The sequence below is a fragment of the Poeciliopsis prolifica genome, unplaced genomic scaffold (assembly GCF_027474105.1).
Source record: "Poeciliopsis prolifica strain line A6 unplaced genomic scaffold, Auburn_PproV2 SCAFFOLD006, whole genome shotgun sequence".
Taxonomy (NCBI): Eukaryota; Metazoa; Chordata; class Actinopteri; order Cyprinodontiformes; family Poeciliidae; genus Poeciliopsis; species Poeciliopsis prolifica.
In genome coordinates this window covers 13,431,423-13,448,509 of record NW_026562381.1, presented here as the reverse complement: position 1 = coordinate 13,448,509, position 17,087 = coordinate 13,431,423, and the positions used below count along the sequence as shown (strand labels likewise).

The window sequence follows — 17,087 nt, the reverse complement described above, 5'->3', positions numbered from 1 at the left end:
TATACATTGTAAGTGGGATTTGTAGCAAAGGTTTTAACAGGAAACTATTACAAATATTGAAATGGAAGTTTAGAAAAGGTTTCTATAAAAAAAAACTTTTCTTATTCCATGACCATTCCAGTAATAATCAATTTCATATCCACCGTCTGTGAATGACTCCAAATGACTACAAAAAACATTTACTGATCAAAATGTTACAGTGTTCTCAACAAGCTCAGATTCATACACATCATCTATAAAATTATCATTTTTATTTGTCTACTTACTTCATTTATTGCGCATTTTATTCACACAATATAATGGTCATTTTGGCCACTTTATTTTCATTTTATTCATTTTATTGTATGAGTCTCCAGTGGTTAAATGTTTCCCCCAGTTGAAGCACTTTGGGTTTCACTTATGAAAAGTTCTGTATAAACAGGTTTGATTGATTTGCATTTTACTCTGATTTATGACTGGCCTGCAAATGAAAGAAATAAAACTGTTTCTCATATAACAGCAGTCCAGCAGTTTCCTGTGGTGGTGTTATTAAAAATTTAAAAAGTGTTTGTTGTTTATTTTATAGCATACACAAACACAGTTTAACTTGAATGGTTTCCAGAGGCTGAAACAAGCATAGGTGAATTTTAGCTGCTGGGTTTTTAAAGTCTCCTCAGCAGCTTATGTTAATAATCCCCCCTCCCCAGCAGCTTCTTCTTTGGGTTTTCAATGATCAAACCTCGGATTTGCTTCAATTATTTCAGATCAATGCTGGCCGAGGCTACTGTGGAAACCTGTGGCCAGTGCTGAGACAGCACAGGAGCAGGAAAAACAGCTGAGTCGTCTAGTGCCAGAGTCTCAGAGAGCAAGAGCTACAGAGAGATGTGGGCAAATGCAACGCTCCAATTATTAGTCCTAAGTGTTCCTCATTATGCTCCTAAAGCCTCTGAAGACTTGAAATCCTAATTGATCCCATCCTGGCATTTTGTAACACATCCCTGGCACTAAGAGATACTTTGGCTGCCTCTTACAAAACACTAACTCATCACAACAAACTCAAAAGCCTTCAACTTGCATCATATTTATTACTGCTATTGTTTGGACTTTTAAAAGGCATTTTTGACCTAGGAGATTGAATATCTCCTGTTTAAATAATGAGCTCCATTCATATTTTTGTTTTGTGTTTATTTGTTCCAGAGGTTTATTTTAGTCCACATTTTCTGCTCTTATTGTGATGAGTCAACACTCCAACATATTGCAAACAGAGCAATTTTCAGATTTGTCATCCAGGCTGTAATGGGGAAACCAACTTAAACCTCCACATATCACCTGCAGATTGACACGTACTGGTGTGAAATGGACTCAAATCTGCATTTTTAGATATGAAATACAGGTTTCTGCTGCGGCTGTGCACAATGTCCAAACAGGTCTAGATGAGGAATTAATATGAAACAAATTATAATATGATTTCCAACCGTAAAAGAACCTTTGACCAGAAAGGTTCTATTAAGGTTCTGATTTATGACTGGCCTGCAAATGAAAGACAAATATTAGAGAAAAAAAAAGAAACAGTTTTTTTTTTTTTTACAAAAATCTGTTTTGTTGAGTTATGAAAAACATTCAGAAGTAAGCTTCACATTTGTGCACATCTTTTACAGTTTTGTCTCATATAAAAATACAGACATAGGTAAAATAAGATACACCTACTGTCAGTTTCAAGGTATAAATTTGGTTCTAAATGTGATTAAAATTCTATGAAGTGTAACAAAACTGTTAAACACAGATTTGACCACTTCATTTCTTACAAAGGAAGAACATTTTAATGTAACCTCCAAACTAGTTTCTACAAAATATACACAGTTTGTGTAGTCGTTAAATTTAATAAGGTCATGTTTTCCTATTAATATAAATGAATTTCAACAGGCTTGGATAATCTATCAATCCACCTGCTTCTTTTTTTCTCTCTTCAAAATATGGAAATGTAGAATCTGATGCTTAAAATACTGTTTGATGTCCTTGTGTGTGTGTGTGTGATACTCAGATCTCTGCAGTGTTTCAGATCCTTCAGCGTAATTTTGGCCTCTTTATTACCCTTGATTAATGAACTTGTTCTTTGGTTAATTTAAGTAATCTGCCCTTTCTTAACAGTTTTGTCAAGATGCCCTGTTCTGTCCTCTTTCTAATAATGAATTTAATGGGTTCTTTCAGGCATCGTCTGACTTTTTCACAATTTTTTTTATAACCCAGTCATAGTCTTTGTTCTTTGAACTTTGTTCTTTTTTCCTTTTTGAATTGCTTCTTACACTTCAGCATAATTTTTACTTGCTTCCAAATCTGACAACACTTGTTAACAGAAACTGACATCCTGTGACACTTATGTTAAACACATCCAAAGAAAAGAAAATTATTAAATTTGATTCAACTCAGCTCAATTATATGGCCCTGATTCACAACAAATATTTCTCTGTAGAAGAGGTAGATTCATTTTATTTACAGAAGAGCTGTCAATTAATTCTAATCACATAAACAGATCAATCAAAGTCCATTACACTGACAACAATTTGACCGTAAGAAAAAAACAATGCAGTCAAGTTTGGTATTATGCCAACTGGTGCAATACTTTGAAGCAATGTCTCTACTTTGCATGCATTTGGTGACAGTGGAAAGAACAATCTCCTTTAACAGGAAAGAATCTCCATCAGAACCTATTGAAAAGTGAGCAGCCGTACGTTTGCAACCAGCTGGTTGTTTGTTGCTTGAGAATATCCACAAAAACCAGAGGCGCTGATCACAGGCTACTTTAAGGAATGGCAACAACAGCTCCGTAAATAGTTTTGTCTGGGAGATTTCGTATGTGACATTTGACTGAAATGTTTTCCTCTTTCACCTCACCAAATCAGAGTAGTTTGTACTGAATTATTAAATTATCACAATGAACTTGGAATGTAAAGTGTCTGGATAGTAGGAAATTTGAAAACATGAATCTGATGTGCTCTCAGGAGCAGCTACTCCATTTTCAGTGTCCTTGAGACAGTGTCTTGAGTTCTGTGTAGGTTAGCACCACATTCACACATCAAATGTAGCATTTGAAATCATGCCACATCTCTCCTGGACCCTGTGAGAAAGCACCAACACACTAGAAAAATCTCCCTGTGCAAGCACAAAGCTATCTTCAAGATTGGAAGTAGCTCTGATTTGAGGCGAGTGCACCAAATTCTGCTTTGTGGGGCTTCATGTCACGGATGTGCTGCAAGTGCTGACACCGTGCTGCACTCAGAACCTACATGAGACTAAAATAAACCAGTACATGATTTCTACAGATGTTCTGTGCAAGCTAAAAAGCCCTGGAGGAACTGCATCTCTTCTAATGGGGAACCGGCTATATTCCAAACATTCTCCTCAAAGCTTCACCAAACGTGCAGATGATCAATGTTCTGGGTGAGTTTTACATCAGAAATGGGTCTTAGAGTTTGTAAGAGCGTCACCATATTCACAAGCAACAATGTTTGCAATCCCTCTAACCCAAGTGCTTGGAAATTATGCTTCTTACAGACAGGAAGGCAGCAGACTTTAAGAGAACTTATTACAAAGACTGTAATTTATGTATGAAGGTTGTAAAACTGTAACTCATTAAGAGACCTTAATGAAGTTGTGGTTTAAGTCCCAGAAGGCATTCATAAAAGTCTAAAATTACTACAATCCTTGAAATACTTGGGTTTAATTTTACCAACATGTTTCCTCTTACTGAAATGATATGAAGCTTTTATAGAGTCCAAGATTCATTTTGATAGATAATCTGGGGTGGGAGCTAAAGGTTAGGGTGATGGCAAAGAGGCTTTCCCACCTCAGAGACACTGGGCTCGTCTCTAAAGTACCAGTGCAAACCACCATGAATCTAAGCAGCACTTTTAAAAGTTTTTTTTTTCAAATATTGAGGCTGGTATAAATCATTTTTGACATACTATGTTCTAAAATAATGTACAAATAAAAACCAATTGAAAATTGATAGGTTTAAGATTGCTTTATTATCGTTGAAACATACCTGACTCATTTTCTGTCAGAAAAAAACTTCTTAATCTAATAAAGATGATTTAAAATCTAAATCTGAAAGGTGTATGAGTAACATTGGACATAACTGTGCTGCTCCCTTTGCATCTCACCGCGTTTTTAGTTTTTTTTTTTTTTTTTACCATTTTTATTTGCTAATTATGTCACACAGAATCAACATACTGTGCATAATCCCATATATTACTACACGTTTAGATTAATAAAACCTTGAGCAGTAGTTAAGAGGAATTTTCCTCTCCTCTCTGATTCTTGTGCTGCTGAGGAGGTTCTAACATTTTAGCTTGGTTGCAGCTCTGAGAGGTCATTGATAACATACTTTGCTATTTAAGGTGTAAATGTGTCACAGTCTCCTAATCAATAATGTTTCATCATATATCAGGTTTTGGAAATGAACCTGGCTAGAAGTTAATTATTGTTGAGGTGGCAGCGAACTTCTCAGAGCAGTCGATTGTTTTTCATTATAGAACTTGGCGGGAGGGAAATTGATCACAGAAAAAGAATGTATATACAGCGTATGTTATGATTTGTTATGATGGAGGATGCGGGTGATAAATGTTTGGCCCTACTGCTGCCGAACAAATGAAACAACCCGAGGGCAGATTCATAAATAACACGGTTGGTTTAATTTGACTGAACGCAACTCGGATGCGAACTGACATGGGAAGATTTCTGAGAAGGGCAGCCGGCCAGTCGGGCCCGTCCTTCAGCGGCACAAATAAAACCCAGAACACATTACAGATGATTGGGTTCTGTGTCTGACCTCTTTGGGTGAACTGTGGACCCTTAAGTCTAGAATCAAATTGACACATTTTCTAGGATTTAAAAAAATGTGGGTAAATGTGATAGTGCAGATTAAACCATCGTTTTGAATTTTTCCCTGAAAACAAAAGGCTGTCAAACATATTAAAAATCAATCATTGATATTTCTGATGGTTTTTACACAGAGAACTTTATAAATCATGGCACAGTAAAAGAAAACAGATTAACATGTTTTTTGATGTTTTATCTTATGAGATCATACAAAAGCCTTTACAATATTTATTAAACACAAATTTAGTAAATGGAAAAGCTGAATTTATTAACCTTAACTTTAACCAATGACTGCCATGCTCTATTAAAAGCTGAATTTTCATTGACCATATAATTGCACAATTTGACATTTTGAAAATAAATTAGTGTAATGGAAACATACCAACTTTGAACAAACATAATTTTTTGCTGAGTTTTTGCAATAGGATGAGGTTGGTGTTTGTTTTGGCTGAATTTAAATTGATTAATTTTCAATACAGCCAAATGGAAACATTTATTTTCACATCACTACATGTGCAACAACTGAATGTTGTCCCTTACGCAAACCACAAAGAACAAGACAACAGAAAGCGGTTGGAGGATGATGGCACAGCATGATTTTTTTTTAAATCATTTTTAATTACTTATTGCATGAACAAACCTATTCACGTTTCATTTTAATTGTGTTTCTTCTTTAATGGAAACACTGCAATTGCAGAACACAGACATTGTTTCGCAATTATGATGAAGACTGACGATCCAGTCCTATTTTAAATCATCCTAATGTCTGATTTAAGTTTAATAATCTGTGTTCTCCTGAAGACGTAAAGTAAGAAATGTGAAATCAAAAAGACAAATTCTCAGCATCTTTGGGAGGAGTAACTGTCTGTCACATGAATGATGCTGTCTCCCATGAGCAAGGAAAAAAATATTACCATAAAACTAAATGTGTATCAAAGTATTTGAGACCATCTGTCCAACAAAGTCATTCTTAGTGGTCGATAGAAGGAGAAGTGAGTCCGAATCATCAGCTCTTCACACTCATGCTCGACGCTGGGTGTAAGATGCTGTGCTACTTGGTTTTCTCAAAACATTGTGCTCTACATTTTAATTAAACATCTCTACTTATGTTTCATTTGTTTACACCTCCCTTTTTTAATAAATAGTTTCTGTTTCAACACAAACATCTTTTTTTCCTAGTCGAAGGCGAAGCTGTCATGTTTTTGACATTTTTCCGAGAATTGTCTATGGTGAAAAATATTTCTCATTACATAGGCTTCTCCAATAGGGCAGAAATCCTTTAGCCTGGATATTGTGATAACACAAATCTGGGATCCCATTAATGATGATCAATTAATCAAGCACCTGGCTGCTCCTTTGTACTCTTAAAACCAAAGAGAGCGGCAAGGTAATACTTAATGTTTCACATCACCTTTTCAATTGATGTGAAAAGGTGATATGAAATATTATCTTTATTTATTAAATAATGACAGTGTGGAATCTTTACATTTCTCAGCTTTAATATCAGATGTAAATCATGCAACACATTTCTATGACGTCATGGCACATAAAACCTTTAAACATAAGGAGGGCGTACTTTTGTTTTACTGTGTTGACTTACTCCCTCCTCAGAATAGCAGCATGTTACTTCTGTTTCCCCTTTTGATTTTATTGTAAGAGCATATTATGTTTTTTTATGAAAAGTTTAACCTTCTAATCTTGCTGAACCAAAGCAAAGTCAAAGGTTGTAGATTCCTGCTCTAAACAATGCTGCATTTTAACTTTAAATAAGAAATCCTTTCAGTCTGACAGACAATAATAAGAATGTCACAGATCTGAAATCTTTTAGGTGAAGTGAACACAAAAGCTTTGTCTTTTGTGACAACAAATTTGAAACTGCAAACTTGTTCTTTCGTTCCTGACATTAAAGCAGATAATCATTATTAAAACTACTCTCAGCTGACTATATATATAAGATTTTATTGAATACAATTCTGGCAAATCTGTTTCTCCCTGACTCTCCTTAAACCTTTGCAAATCTGCCAAAAAATTTCCATTACTTAAATAAATATTCAAGGAAAATGACTGCAATGCCTCAGTAAAATTTTGCTATTTCACTCACCTTATTATTTTGTCATTTATTTGAATAAAAGGCAACCTCTAAACAAGATTTAAAATTCTATAAACTTAAACTAATTAAACTTTACTTTTGCACAAATGAAAAGCTGTCTGATTATAGAAAGGATGACACTAAACCAAATGTGACGGTACTAAGCTTTAAACTTTGAGAAAAAACAAAGAAACTCCAGAGTTTTTAAAAGCCAGACACACAATCAGAAAAAGGCTCATCCTTCCCTTGACTAAAGTTTTCACCTGACAGCTGAAGTTGTATTTTCGGCGTATCAAACTGTCTCATCTTTATTACATTTCATGGAAAGGGAAACAAAATGTGTCATTGTGACAGGTTCCTGCTAAGAAGGCGCCTACAAGTCCAATTTAAAAAGTTATTGGATTTTAAAAAAAATAAAAAACAGTCAAAAATATCTGAAAATTGTCAGGTAGGAGTCTGGACAGCACAGGAAAAGTGAAAACTGGGTTATTTTAGCTCCCAAGGTAGGGTGCTGGTTTGTTAGATGAATCACCACATAAATCTTTATCTTAATTAAATTTCCTGCCTGAGACTTTGCCATCACTACATTCCTTTTAGTTGGCCATTGCATCATGCATTCATGTCCAGTTTCAGTGTTACAAATGTAACATCAACACTCACGAGGAACTTTCAGCCATGTTCTTGGCTGCTTGATGCTAGCTTTTTTTTTCCTCCCTCATTTTTACCACATTCTTTTTTCAATTTCAGACATGGGCAAGTATAATTTTTGCAACCTTCAAGCACAAACACAATTGTGAGAAAGAATGTCTTGAAAAATGATGATATATGAATTGAAAAAGCAGCCACATTTCTGTGCTTTTTGTTCCAATGGGAAATGTTTATCTACTTGTTCTTGAACATAAAAAACACAGTTATTCTGTCTCTTCATTGAAACAAAGACAGACATGCAATGTGCCTGCAAATACAGATGACAGCCCACACTGAGTCACAACCCTAATGAATGCCACAGCTAAAAGTAAAGTCTAACTCCAGGTAACGTGACATTCCAGTAAGCTGTTCTGTCACAGCTCTGCTTTTACATTAGTGTGAAGCCTAACCTTTCCATTAAACGAAAGAAAGAAAATCCGGCCATTATTTTTTTATATTCCTTGAGCCAAATCAGGATAAGGACTTCATTTAATATTAACGCCTTACAATGTTAAACACAAAGTAATTCTCAGTGAAAAATAATCTGAGTGACCGTACTTAAAGTCACAATTTTGAATTGAGAAGAATTTAATTTGTGCTTCAACATGATAGGAGAGAGGAAGTTTTCACTTGCAGCTGCTTCTTCAAGGCCAAATCAAGGAGAGTTTAAAGACCTGAGGCTTAGATGAATATTCACTCTGCTTCAAAAAATTTATGGAATGTCTCTGAAGAAATACATAGATTTCACACTTCAACAATTATTTGATAGCATTAAACATAAAGAATGGTGAAGGCAAAACTCATGAATATTTCAGTCTCTGATGCAAGCCGTTTAAACTGCACGTTTATCTGTTTCCACCTGACAAAGTAAAGAGTCTTATTGAATATAGATATCAATAGAGGAAAAGGTCACTCTCTGCACATTTTGTTTAGCATAAAGATGAATAGTTTGCATACTGAGAGCCTTTGCCTGCTTTAGAGTACAGTAACGATCTGTGCAAGCACCCAGAAAGGAGAGAGGTGATCAATCTGTGTTATCACGGGGAGGAGGATGAGGAATGAGCAAAGCGCCTGATCAAATGGAGAAACGATCATTGGATTTTCCTTTAAAGGAGAAGCCGAGTTCTCGAAACCTGGTGATGCTCTATGGTGCAACAAATCAGATATAGTTACATTTCTTAATGACTGAGAAAATGTAAAGATCTCCATTTATCGTTTTTTATGTCTGTTCAAAGATGATGAAGCCATACAATGCAGTTTCCCTGCAGAATAATAAAACATAGTTATGCTCTATTTGTAGGAGCTCCTTTTTTACTTGTAACAAAATTTTGGATATCAGTAGGTATTAAAAAACAAATTGCCTTTTCAACAACAGCGACCTCTTGCCACAGCAATGCCATTGGCTGTTCATAGGCCTGACAATCATTTTGTCAGTCCTGATTTATTGACAGTCCCAAGAGGTCATGATGGGCACGTTGGCATTCCAGACACATTTCATTCATCATTCATGGGTAAAAAGTCAATAAAAGTAGACGATGCAACTCAGAATTAAGCAAAGTGTCGATACTGGTTTCTGTTCTGAAAATTATGAATTTCAAATTCAGCCACATGATTGGATGTTACCTAGTATAGCCAGTAAAATATAACAAAACAAATATAAAAACTAAGTTCAAAAGCTACGTGTCTTTTTTCTTGAGCAACAAGTTAGTTGTTAACTCAAAATATTTGAGTTTTAATCCACTGTTACCAACCAGTGCGGTGATTTGAGATGGAAATGCCTGGTTTTTAAACATTTCCATTTGAATTCCTGTGTTGTGAAATTAGTATGGACAATGTTACTAATTATAAGATGCTGAAAGATAGATATGGTTGGGATTGTGGGGTATTTTGTTAAATTAGGCTAGATCATACTAAGCATACTGAGGCTGCAGGAAAATATACATTTTAAACATAAATATGGTTTCTCTAGGCTCCATTTTTGGTCCACTTTTGTTTTCGTTTCTTCAGATTCCCTTCATTGATATTCTAGAGTATTTCTAAAATATCCTTCTATATTGTGATGACACATAATTTTAGATACACTGAGTAACTCTGAACACAGCATCAATAAAGGCATGTAACTGACCCTCCCTGAATAAGCCTGCTACAATCCTAAAACCATCTAATTATTAAAAGAGATTGCAGAAAAACCTCAGCATGTGTTTATTTTATTATAGGTTTGATTTTTGCATTGGTGTTTTTATAGTTTTCAATGAAAATAATTCACTTTAATTATTCAAGGTCAGAGAAAGTTGGATATCTCAACAGTCCAACACTTTTCATTCTCATTTGAACAAAAAAAAAAAAGATTTTAATTATTGTTGGTCTATAAACCAATGAATAGTCTAAATTCATCTAACGATAAAACCTTCTTTACACTAAACAAGGGGACAGTAATTATTTGGTACCCCAATCAAACAAAACAGTGAAGCACACAAATTAAATTACGCAGATTAATGTTGAAGTATTTCCATCAAATCTTCCTGTAATCATTGTTGTTTATGGTCAGATATGGTTATTTTTAATCATGTTGCAGTAATTTAATTTACTGAAACAGTGCATTCACAGGTCTGTCTGAAACCAGGAAAATAGAACAAATCACTCCAGGTTGAGATCAGAGAATAGACTTTAAACTACTGTTAGTTTATAAATCACTGAATAGCTTGGCACAAAAATACATTAAAGACCTACTGTTGTATCAACCATCCAGACCTCTCAGGTCTTGTGCTTCTGGTCTGCTCTGCACCCCAGAATCAGAACCAAACATGGAGAAGAAGCATTCAGCTTCTATGCTTTACACATCTGGAATAAACTTCCAGAAAACTGCAAAACAGCTGAAAGATTGAGTTCCTGTAAACTAAGGATAAAAACCCACCTGCTTAGAGTTGCTTTTGACTCATGATAACTGGAACATTGATCAACATATTTGGTGTATTGATGATTTTGATTACGGAGTTTGGCAAAATGCAGTGTTTGCTAATCATTTCACATTTGGTGACTCTTAAAATGTTTATGTTTTATGATCTGCTTATGTTTTTCTTGAACTGCCTTTCTGCTGAAATGTGCTATACAAAAAAAAAATTGATTTGATTTTGATTTAGATACGCGGAACCATAAAATTCCATGTGCAGTTAGTTAGAGAGAATATTTATGGTATCCATAACAAAAAGTCTGGACTAAGTGAATGGATGAATTGGTTGGCAAACAATCATTACTCTGAAGCAGAGTAATTAAAAGACAAAATGAGAAATGCACCAGGACATGCCATCAAGTAACTGTGAACATATTAAAACAAATTAAATTACAACAAAACAAATGTTGACAGCACTATTTTGAGAGCTGCAGCAAAACACAGCATCCTGAGATTACCAAATCACCACAACTATTACAGGCTATTTGTCTGCCAGGAAATGAGAAAAAAAAGCAATTTGTCCCCTAACAACACAAACATGCTGCAAATGTTTAAAGTTGGCTAATTCCTGTTGCAATTTTAACTGAAACAGTGTGAGATTTACTCTGATTCAACTAAGATGGTGGTTTTGAGCAACAAACACTCCAGTTGGATTTGGTGTAAAACAAAGGAGGAAAACCTGTAAGTCCAAGTGCACCAAATGTTCAATGTTAGGTATGGTGGAGGAACTGCAATGCTGTGGGTCTGTGGACTAATATACTACAATGAATCATTTGCGCTAAAAATCAGGCAATGAAATGAAAAAAATGAAGCTGTAAATTTTCTTTTTTCAGAGTCTCAAAAACATGCAGACTGTCTGTCCTGCAAATGTTTCACTGAACACGGAAGAAGGCGAAGATCAAACATTCACTGTAAAGATATGTTCAGTGAGTCATTGCTTTATCTCATCTCCTTAATGCCTTTTTTGAAAGAATTCCTGTACTAAATTCTGCATCTAAATTCTAAACTCTCAGCTGTTTTAATGAGTAAAAAAAAAGCACAGACATAGAGAGGGAGGAAAAAGAGAGCGATGTTTAAGCATTTAATGTGTATTCATCAGGTCTGGCCTCAGTCATTGACGGGCTAATCGATGTTTAGTAATAAGGCAGAATGGGGAATGAGGTGTAAGGGGTCTGGGTTGGGATGGAGGGGAAAGAGATATCAATTAAGCGGAAAACTGCAGAGTTCAGAGCCGAGAAGCTGAGACAGCAATATACCTGACGGTGGTTCATTACTAATCAGTGTGTACGCTGAATGCAGAACTCCTGCAGACCACTAAAATACCCCCAGTTCCAGCTGTAAATTGCTGCCTAATTCCATAAAATGAGGAAGTCTGCAGCTTGTGGAAAAATGCTTCTAATAGTTTTTATAATGAGATACCTCAGAGGCTGTGCAGCGAGAATAAATCCACGTGATGCAATGAACTGAAAAATGTGCATTATACCTGCAGGTTAAATTCAAAGCAGCTCTAAATCATCACCAAATGATATTATGAAGGTAAGCAGGGTTATACTAGGAGTCTTAGTTTTAAATGTACGAGCTGCACAGTGCAGAAATATCAAAAGTACTTTTAAATGTTTTACACTTCCTTTACAGATTGACTTCTTTATAATATCCATTACTTTTAACTATTGTAGATTAGTTTGTTACATATCAACTTCAATTTCATTACGATTTGTCAAAAGTTTTTTAAAAATGTTGATTGATAAAACAATACCTAACTAAATAGGCATTGCAGTGCAGCTTTCTTGCAAACAGAATTAGCCAAATTTATTGGCAATTCTTTGAAAACATCTCTAAAGGAACAATCAAATAGAATCAAGCTATTCAGTGGCCAACGAAATCCCACTATGAGAAAAAAAAAATAAAATGAAATAAAAAGTCTGTCACAATTCCTATACAGCACTTAAAAAAAAAACTTTTTAGTTTTTTTACTTGAGTGTATTAAAATGATCAGAGCTGAGTAATATTTAATATAAGAACTTGTTTTCTTGTCTCTGATTAAAAGTTGCAACATCAACATGGCTTTTAAAGACTTTCTAGAACATCAAGTTCCATTTTCGCCTTCAGTTTTTATTAAATTAACATTCATTTTTGTCCTGCCATCAAACTCAACCACTCCCAATGTGAATAAATTTGATTATTTGTGTTAAAAATTATAAAACTTTAAGAGATGTCATCTCAGCAGTAATTATTTCGCTGAAAATTAGTTTCAGGTGCACAATTTCTTATGAGATCTTTAAAAAGGCTGGAAATAAATAAAAAAAATAAAAGTTTAAATTCTTATCTTCTAATTCACCACTATTTATTATTGAATACCAGATATAAGGGAATCCACAAAATAACTGATGCCTTTGTCTGTGTCATCACAGAGACTAAGGTTGGAGTAATGCAGACCTTTGGGTCTTTCTGCTACACTGAGATGAATGATTTGTCTCGCATCATGACATGAAACATTCATTTCTCGGTTGGAAAGACATTGTTTCACTGAGCGGAGCATGAAGACTGACGATTTGCCAATCAGCAGCTGTGGGCAGGATTAAAGCCAAAGTGAAGTGTAGTCAGCCTCAGTACTGAGATGTGACAGTATTTAGTAATAGGAGAGGAAAAACTGAAGTATCTACCCAAAACAGAACTGGTTGATCTCCCACAGGACTGATAACGGAGATAGATAGACATCTTGCTGTCTATTGCAGCACAAGTCTTCCATTCTAAGCCACATACATCTTTAACAAACATAAGACTTTACTAAGCCTCAGAGGACATTCTAAAAACATTAACTCACAATGCTATAAAGAATCAAGTCCAACTCTATCAAATGCAGCCAAATTTAACTTTAAATCAAGTTAATCCCATAAATAAGTTCATATCTACATTAATAAATGTGTGTTTTTATTGATTTATTCGAACTACTTTCTTTACTTCATACATGCAGGGTCAAAATGCATACACGCCAAAATGTTTTCTTAAAAATAACCTATATGTTTTTGAAAAAGTTGTGCAGAAAGTCCTACAATATATTTTGTCTTCTGGTTAGTGATCAAGAGCAAGCCCACCTGGTACCTTCTTTGGTAGCATAAAAATACATGCTACCATACTGGATTGACCAATCATAGATTTTGAGTTTAATCAAATTTCTTTATTTTCTAACAAGAAAAACTCTAGGCTTATTTATGCAAGTTAATAAGACTTTATGGAGCCTTATTCTAAACAACTATAGACACCAAGATTCTCACATCAAATAATTAACGTCACTATTTTGTAAAATGTCTGTAAAAAAAAAAAAACAATTACCTTCTTAGATTAACTGAAACAAGTAAAAACATCTTTAAAAACAACCCAGCAACAACCAAAGCTCAAGAAGTCTCCCATAAATTATAAACGGCTGCATCACCAGATTTCACTCTCTACAACAAACCCTGTTTAATTCACTCAGAAACCAACAGACACCTTCAAGCTTGATTCATTTACAGACGGTCAGAAAAAACGCCAAACCCTTCCCAGAGTGAGGTTTTATGATCAGACAAGTCGGAGTTATTTGGCACAAATATAAGAATATTTTGAACCGAAGAACACGGTTAAGAACGGTGGCGGTAGCATGCTGTGGGGCTATTGTGCTGCAAGTGGTACTGGTGCTTTTCATTTCGTTGATTGAATAATTAACTCTTCAGCTTCTATACATCTAGAAAAGGGAAACAAATAGTAAAGAGCTGAGTAACGCATGTCCTCTGTTCTTTGCTACACAAAATAATAGATGTGTTCAGGTAGGATTTGTCTGATTCAAATCCTGTTTGAATCCTTGATCATTTACAGCAACAATGATTTTTCTGTGAATAAATCAGTCTTACAAGTTTGTAAAAAATATGCTCCCAAAAGGTTCATAATGTAGGGATGCAGGAACTTTGATAGTAAAATTTAGGTTGGGAAATGAAAGGATTTGTCACCAGAAATGAAAAAGTTTAGAGATGCATACAAATATGTGGGTATAGTATTTAAAAACTTTTTTTCACAATTTAAACTAAACCGAGTTTTAAGTCTGAACTTTGAAAGTTTAGAGAATTTATTGACTTTTCTGTCAATAATTAATTGTTTCGTCAGTTGAATTGGAAATCCATCAAATTTGCCAAACTATTCAGTTTTATTGATCTGACGCAATGATTTATTGCATGTTTTATAAAAGATTGTCTGTTTCAAATTTCACCAGTAAGTTTCTACTAAACTAAGGGAGCAAACTGCAAACCTTCACAGCATTTGAAACAACTCAATAATATGACCTCTACTTGTTTCCTCTCCAGTACTTGTTTGGGTGTTTAGGGAATTCATACCACATTTGTTTGTAATTTCTTTTTCTGGCATCATACATAAACAGTCTCCTCTTTCTGAGGCTTTCTCTGTTTCACTGTATCCTGTACTCCATTCCTTTTCTACAAATAAAAGAAATCATAAAATCAGAGTGAAGAAGGTCAAACCGAACTTTGGTTTTACAGATGTTGTTTGTATAACATGAAGCTACTATGCATATTACATGCTAAGTTTTTCTAAAACACGTCTTCCTTCCACACAACCTTCCACTCATGTAATTGTAAGATATGATATGAAGTTATATTGCTATTTTCAGCTAAATCAAATTGAGTTTTTATTAGCTGCAAACCATAAACAAGAAAATACACAAACTATTTATTTCTAAAACATGAGTAATGAATCTAAGTAAAATGAAAATAACTTTTAAACCCAAATTAGTGATAATATTTTACAGTACTGACATATTTCTACAGAAGAGCAAATTAGGCAAATTAAAGTAATTGGATCAAACTGCTTGTTTGTGATAATCCCAACTCACACATTTAGGTTTGTGCTGTGTTAGTCTTGGTCATGGGGCATCATAGGAAAATAAAAAGGAAGGTAGCTGAGGGGTGAGGAATCACATGAGAGCACAAATTATGAACTTCATTGCTGTGTGTATGTGTTTTGATTAAATGTATCCTGCATAATTATAGAAGATTAAAATGTGGAACTAATGCCCCAGACGATATCCATCCACTAGCGGTCGCACTTCCCGCCCAAAAACAAACCCTGTCTGATTTCAATGCAACTTCATCACAGGGAGTGCTTCCCACGGACGCGCATACTTATCGGCCATAACTCACACAACCCACAGGCAACTTTGACAACTTTTCTCCCCGGAATTCCCTTTTCTCCTTTTAAGACTTTTGAACGCAGCTTTAATTTCCATGCATGTCCCAGACCGCATCGAGGCAATAAAAATGCTAATTTCACTTGCTTTTCATTAAATCCCCAAACAAATTACACACTCTTGGTTATTTCTTTTCCTTCCCCGCCCATCAACTCAGTTCCATGCCTGTGCTTACCTGAAAAATAAAACCGTTTCCCACAAATAGATCCCCAGCGCGTTCAGTCGGCACATTTTTGCCAGTCTCATTTTATTTGGAGGGGGGTTGTGAAGGTGTTGGACACTCTTCAGAAAAGGCTGAGAAGGAGGTCTGGAGACGGGGACAGGGGGGCGCTTGGGCAATGGTTTATGACCTCCAAGGTGAGCCCAGAATGTCCTGCTTCTCGGTGGGTGCGTGTCCGTTTCAGATCCCGTGTTCTCCAGTGCCGAGCCGCGGGATGGCCATCACTTCACTCTCCATAAAATCATGCCTGTGTCCGTTCTCACTCCTCCAGCGCCGCCGCAACAGAAAATCCACTGAATCCAGCCCGAAAATGTGTTCAGGACCTCGGACAGAGGCAGCCAGAGGTACCGTAAGGAGGAAGCTCGTCCAGGTTTTGGTTCAAGGGGGGACAACCGGGGACAAAGATGGGAAAGAAGGGCAGGGAGGGGAGGGGGGGTCACTGGTTTCAGAGGACAGCAGCCGCTTGCAGGTTGCTAATACCTGACATAAATACAGGCAATGACTCTAAGGTCCGGTCTGTGCACTCCGCCGCAGTTAACAGAGAAATGAGACATATTCCTTCAGTGGCTGTTTGACTGCAGAAACCGGCGTCCGCTTGTCCCTGGAGCGCTGAAACAAATATGAATGCACTATATTCCCAAAATCCGCACACAGAGGAGAGCTTTCTCTTACATCTGCAGGCTCCGTCTCACATGGATCCCAGGGGCAGCCGGAGCGTCGTTCTGGATCTGTGCGTATCGGCTGCTGTGGGAGTCCCGGCGCTGCTGCTGCTGCTGCAGGTACAACACGTCTGCCTCCTCTTCTCCCTCTCCTTCTTTACCCCCTCCTCTCGCTGCTGGTTCTCCCTCTTCTCCTCGTACTTATCTCCCAGGGGCGAGCAGTTGTAGTAGTACTTGGCGCTGCAGCAGCTCGGCTCAGCTGCTCCCATTGTCTGGTGGTGGTCAAGTTGGAGACGCGCCGGCGACCGCTGCTGTGCTCCGCATCCGCTCCCACCGGCGCACCGGGCGCGTTAAATCCCAACAAAAGCACAGAGTCCCGCTGTTGAGCAGAG

At 36.2% G+C, this 17,087-nt stretch overlaps 1 protein-coding gene across 4 annotated transcripts in view; it reads right to left on the bottom strand.

Annotated features, from left to right (window-relative positions):
- Positions 1–16,077, bottom strand: part of LOC129360466 (glycine receptor subunit alphaZ1) — a 107,286-nt gene extending 91,209 nt beyond the window's left edge. For all 4 annotated transcript variants that reach the window (XM_055030712.1, XM_055030713.1, XM_055030714.1 and 1 more), the window contains exon 1: positions 15,992–16,077. In XM_055030712.1, coding sequence (XP_054886687.1) covers positions 15,992–16,062 — 71 coding nt within the window. In that variant the 5' untranslated portion in view covers positions 16,063–16,077. The remainder of the gene's footprint in view (positions 1–15,991) is intronic.
- Positions 16,078–17,087: the final 1,010 nt, after the last annotated feature.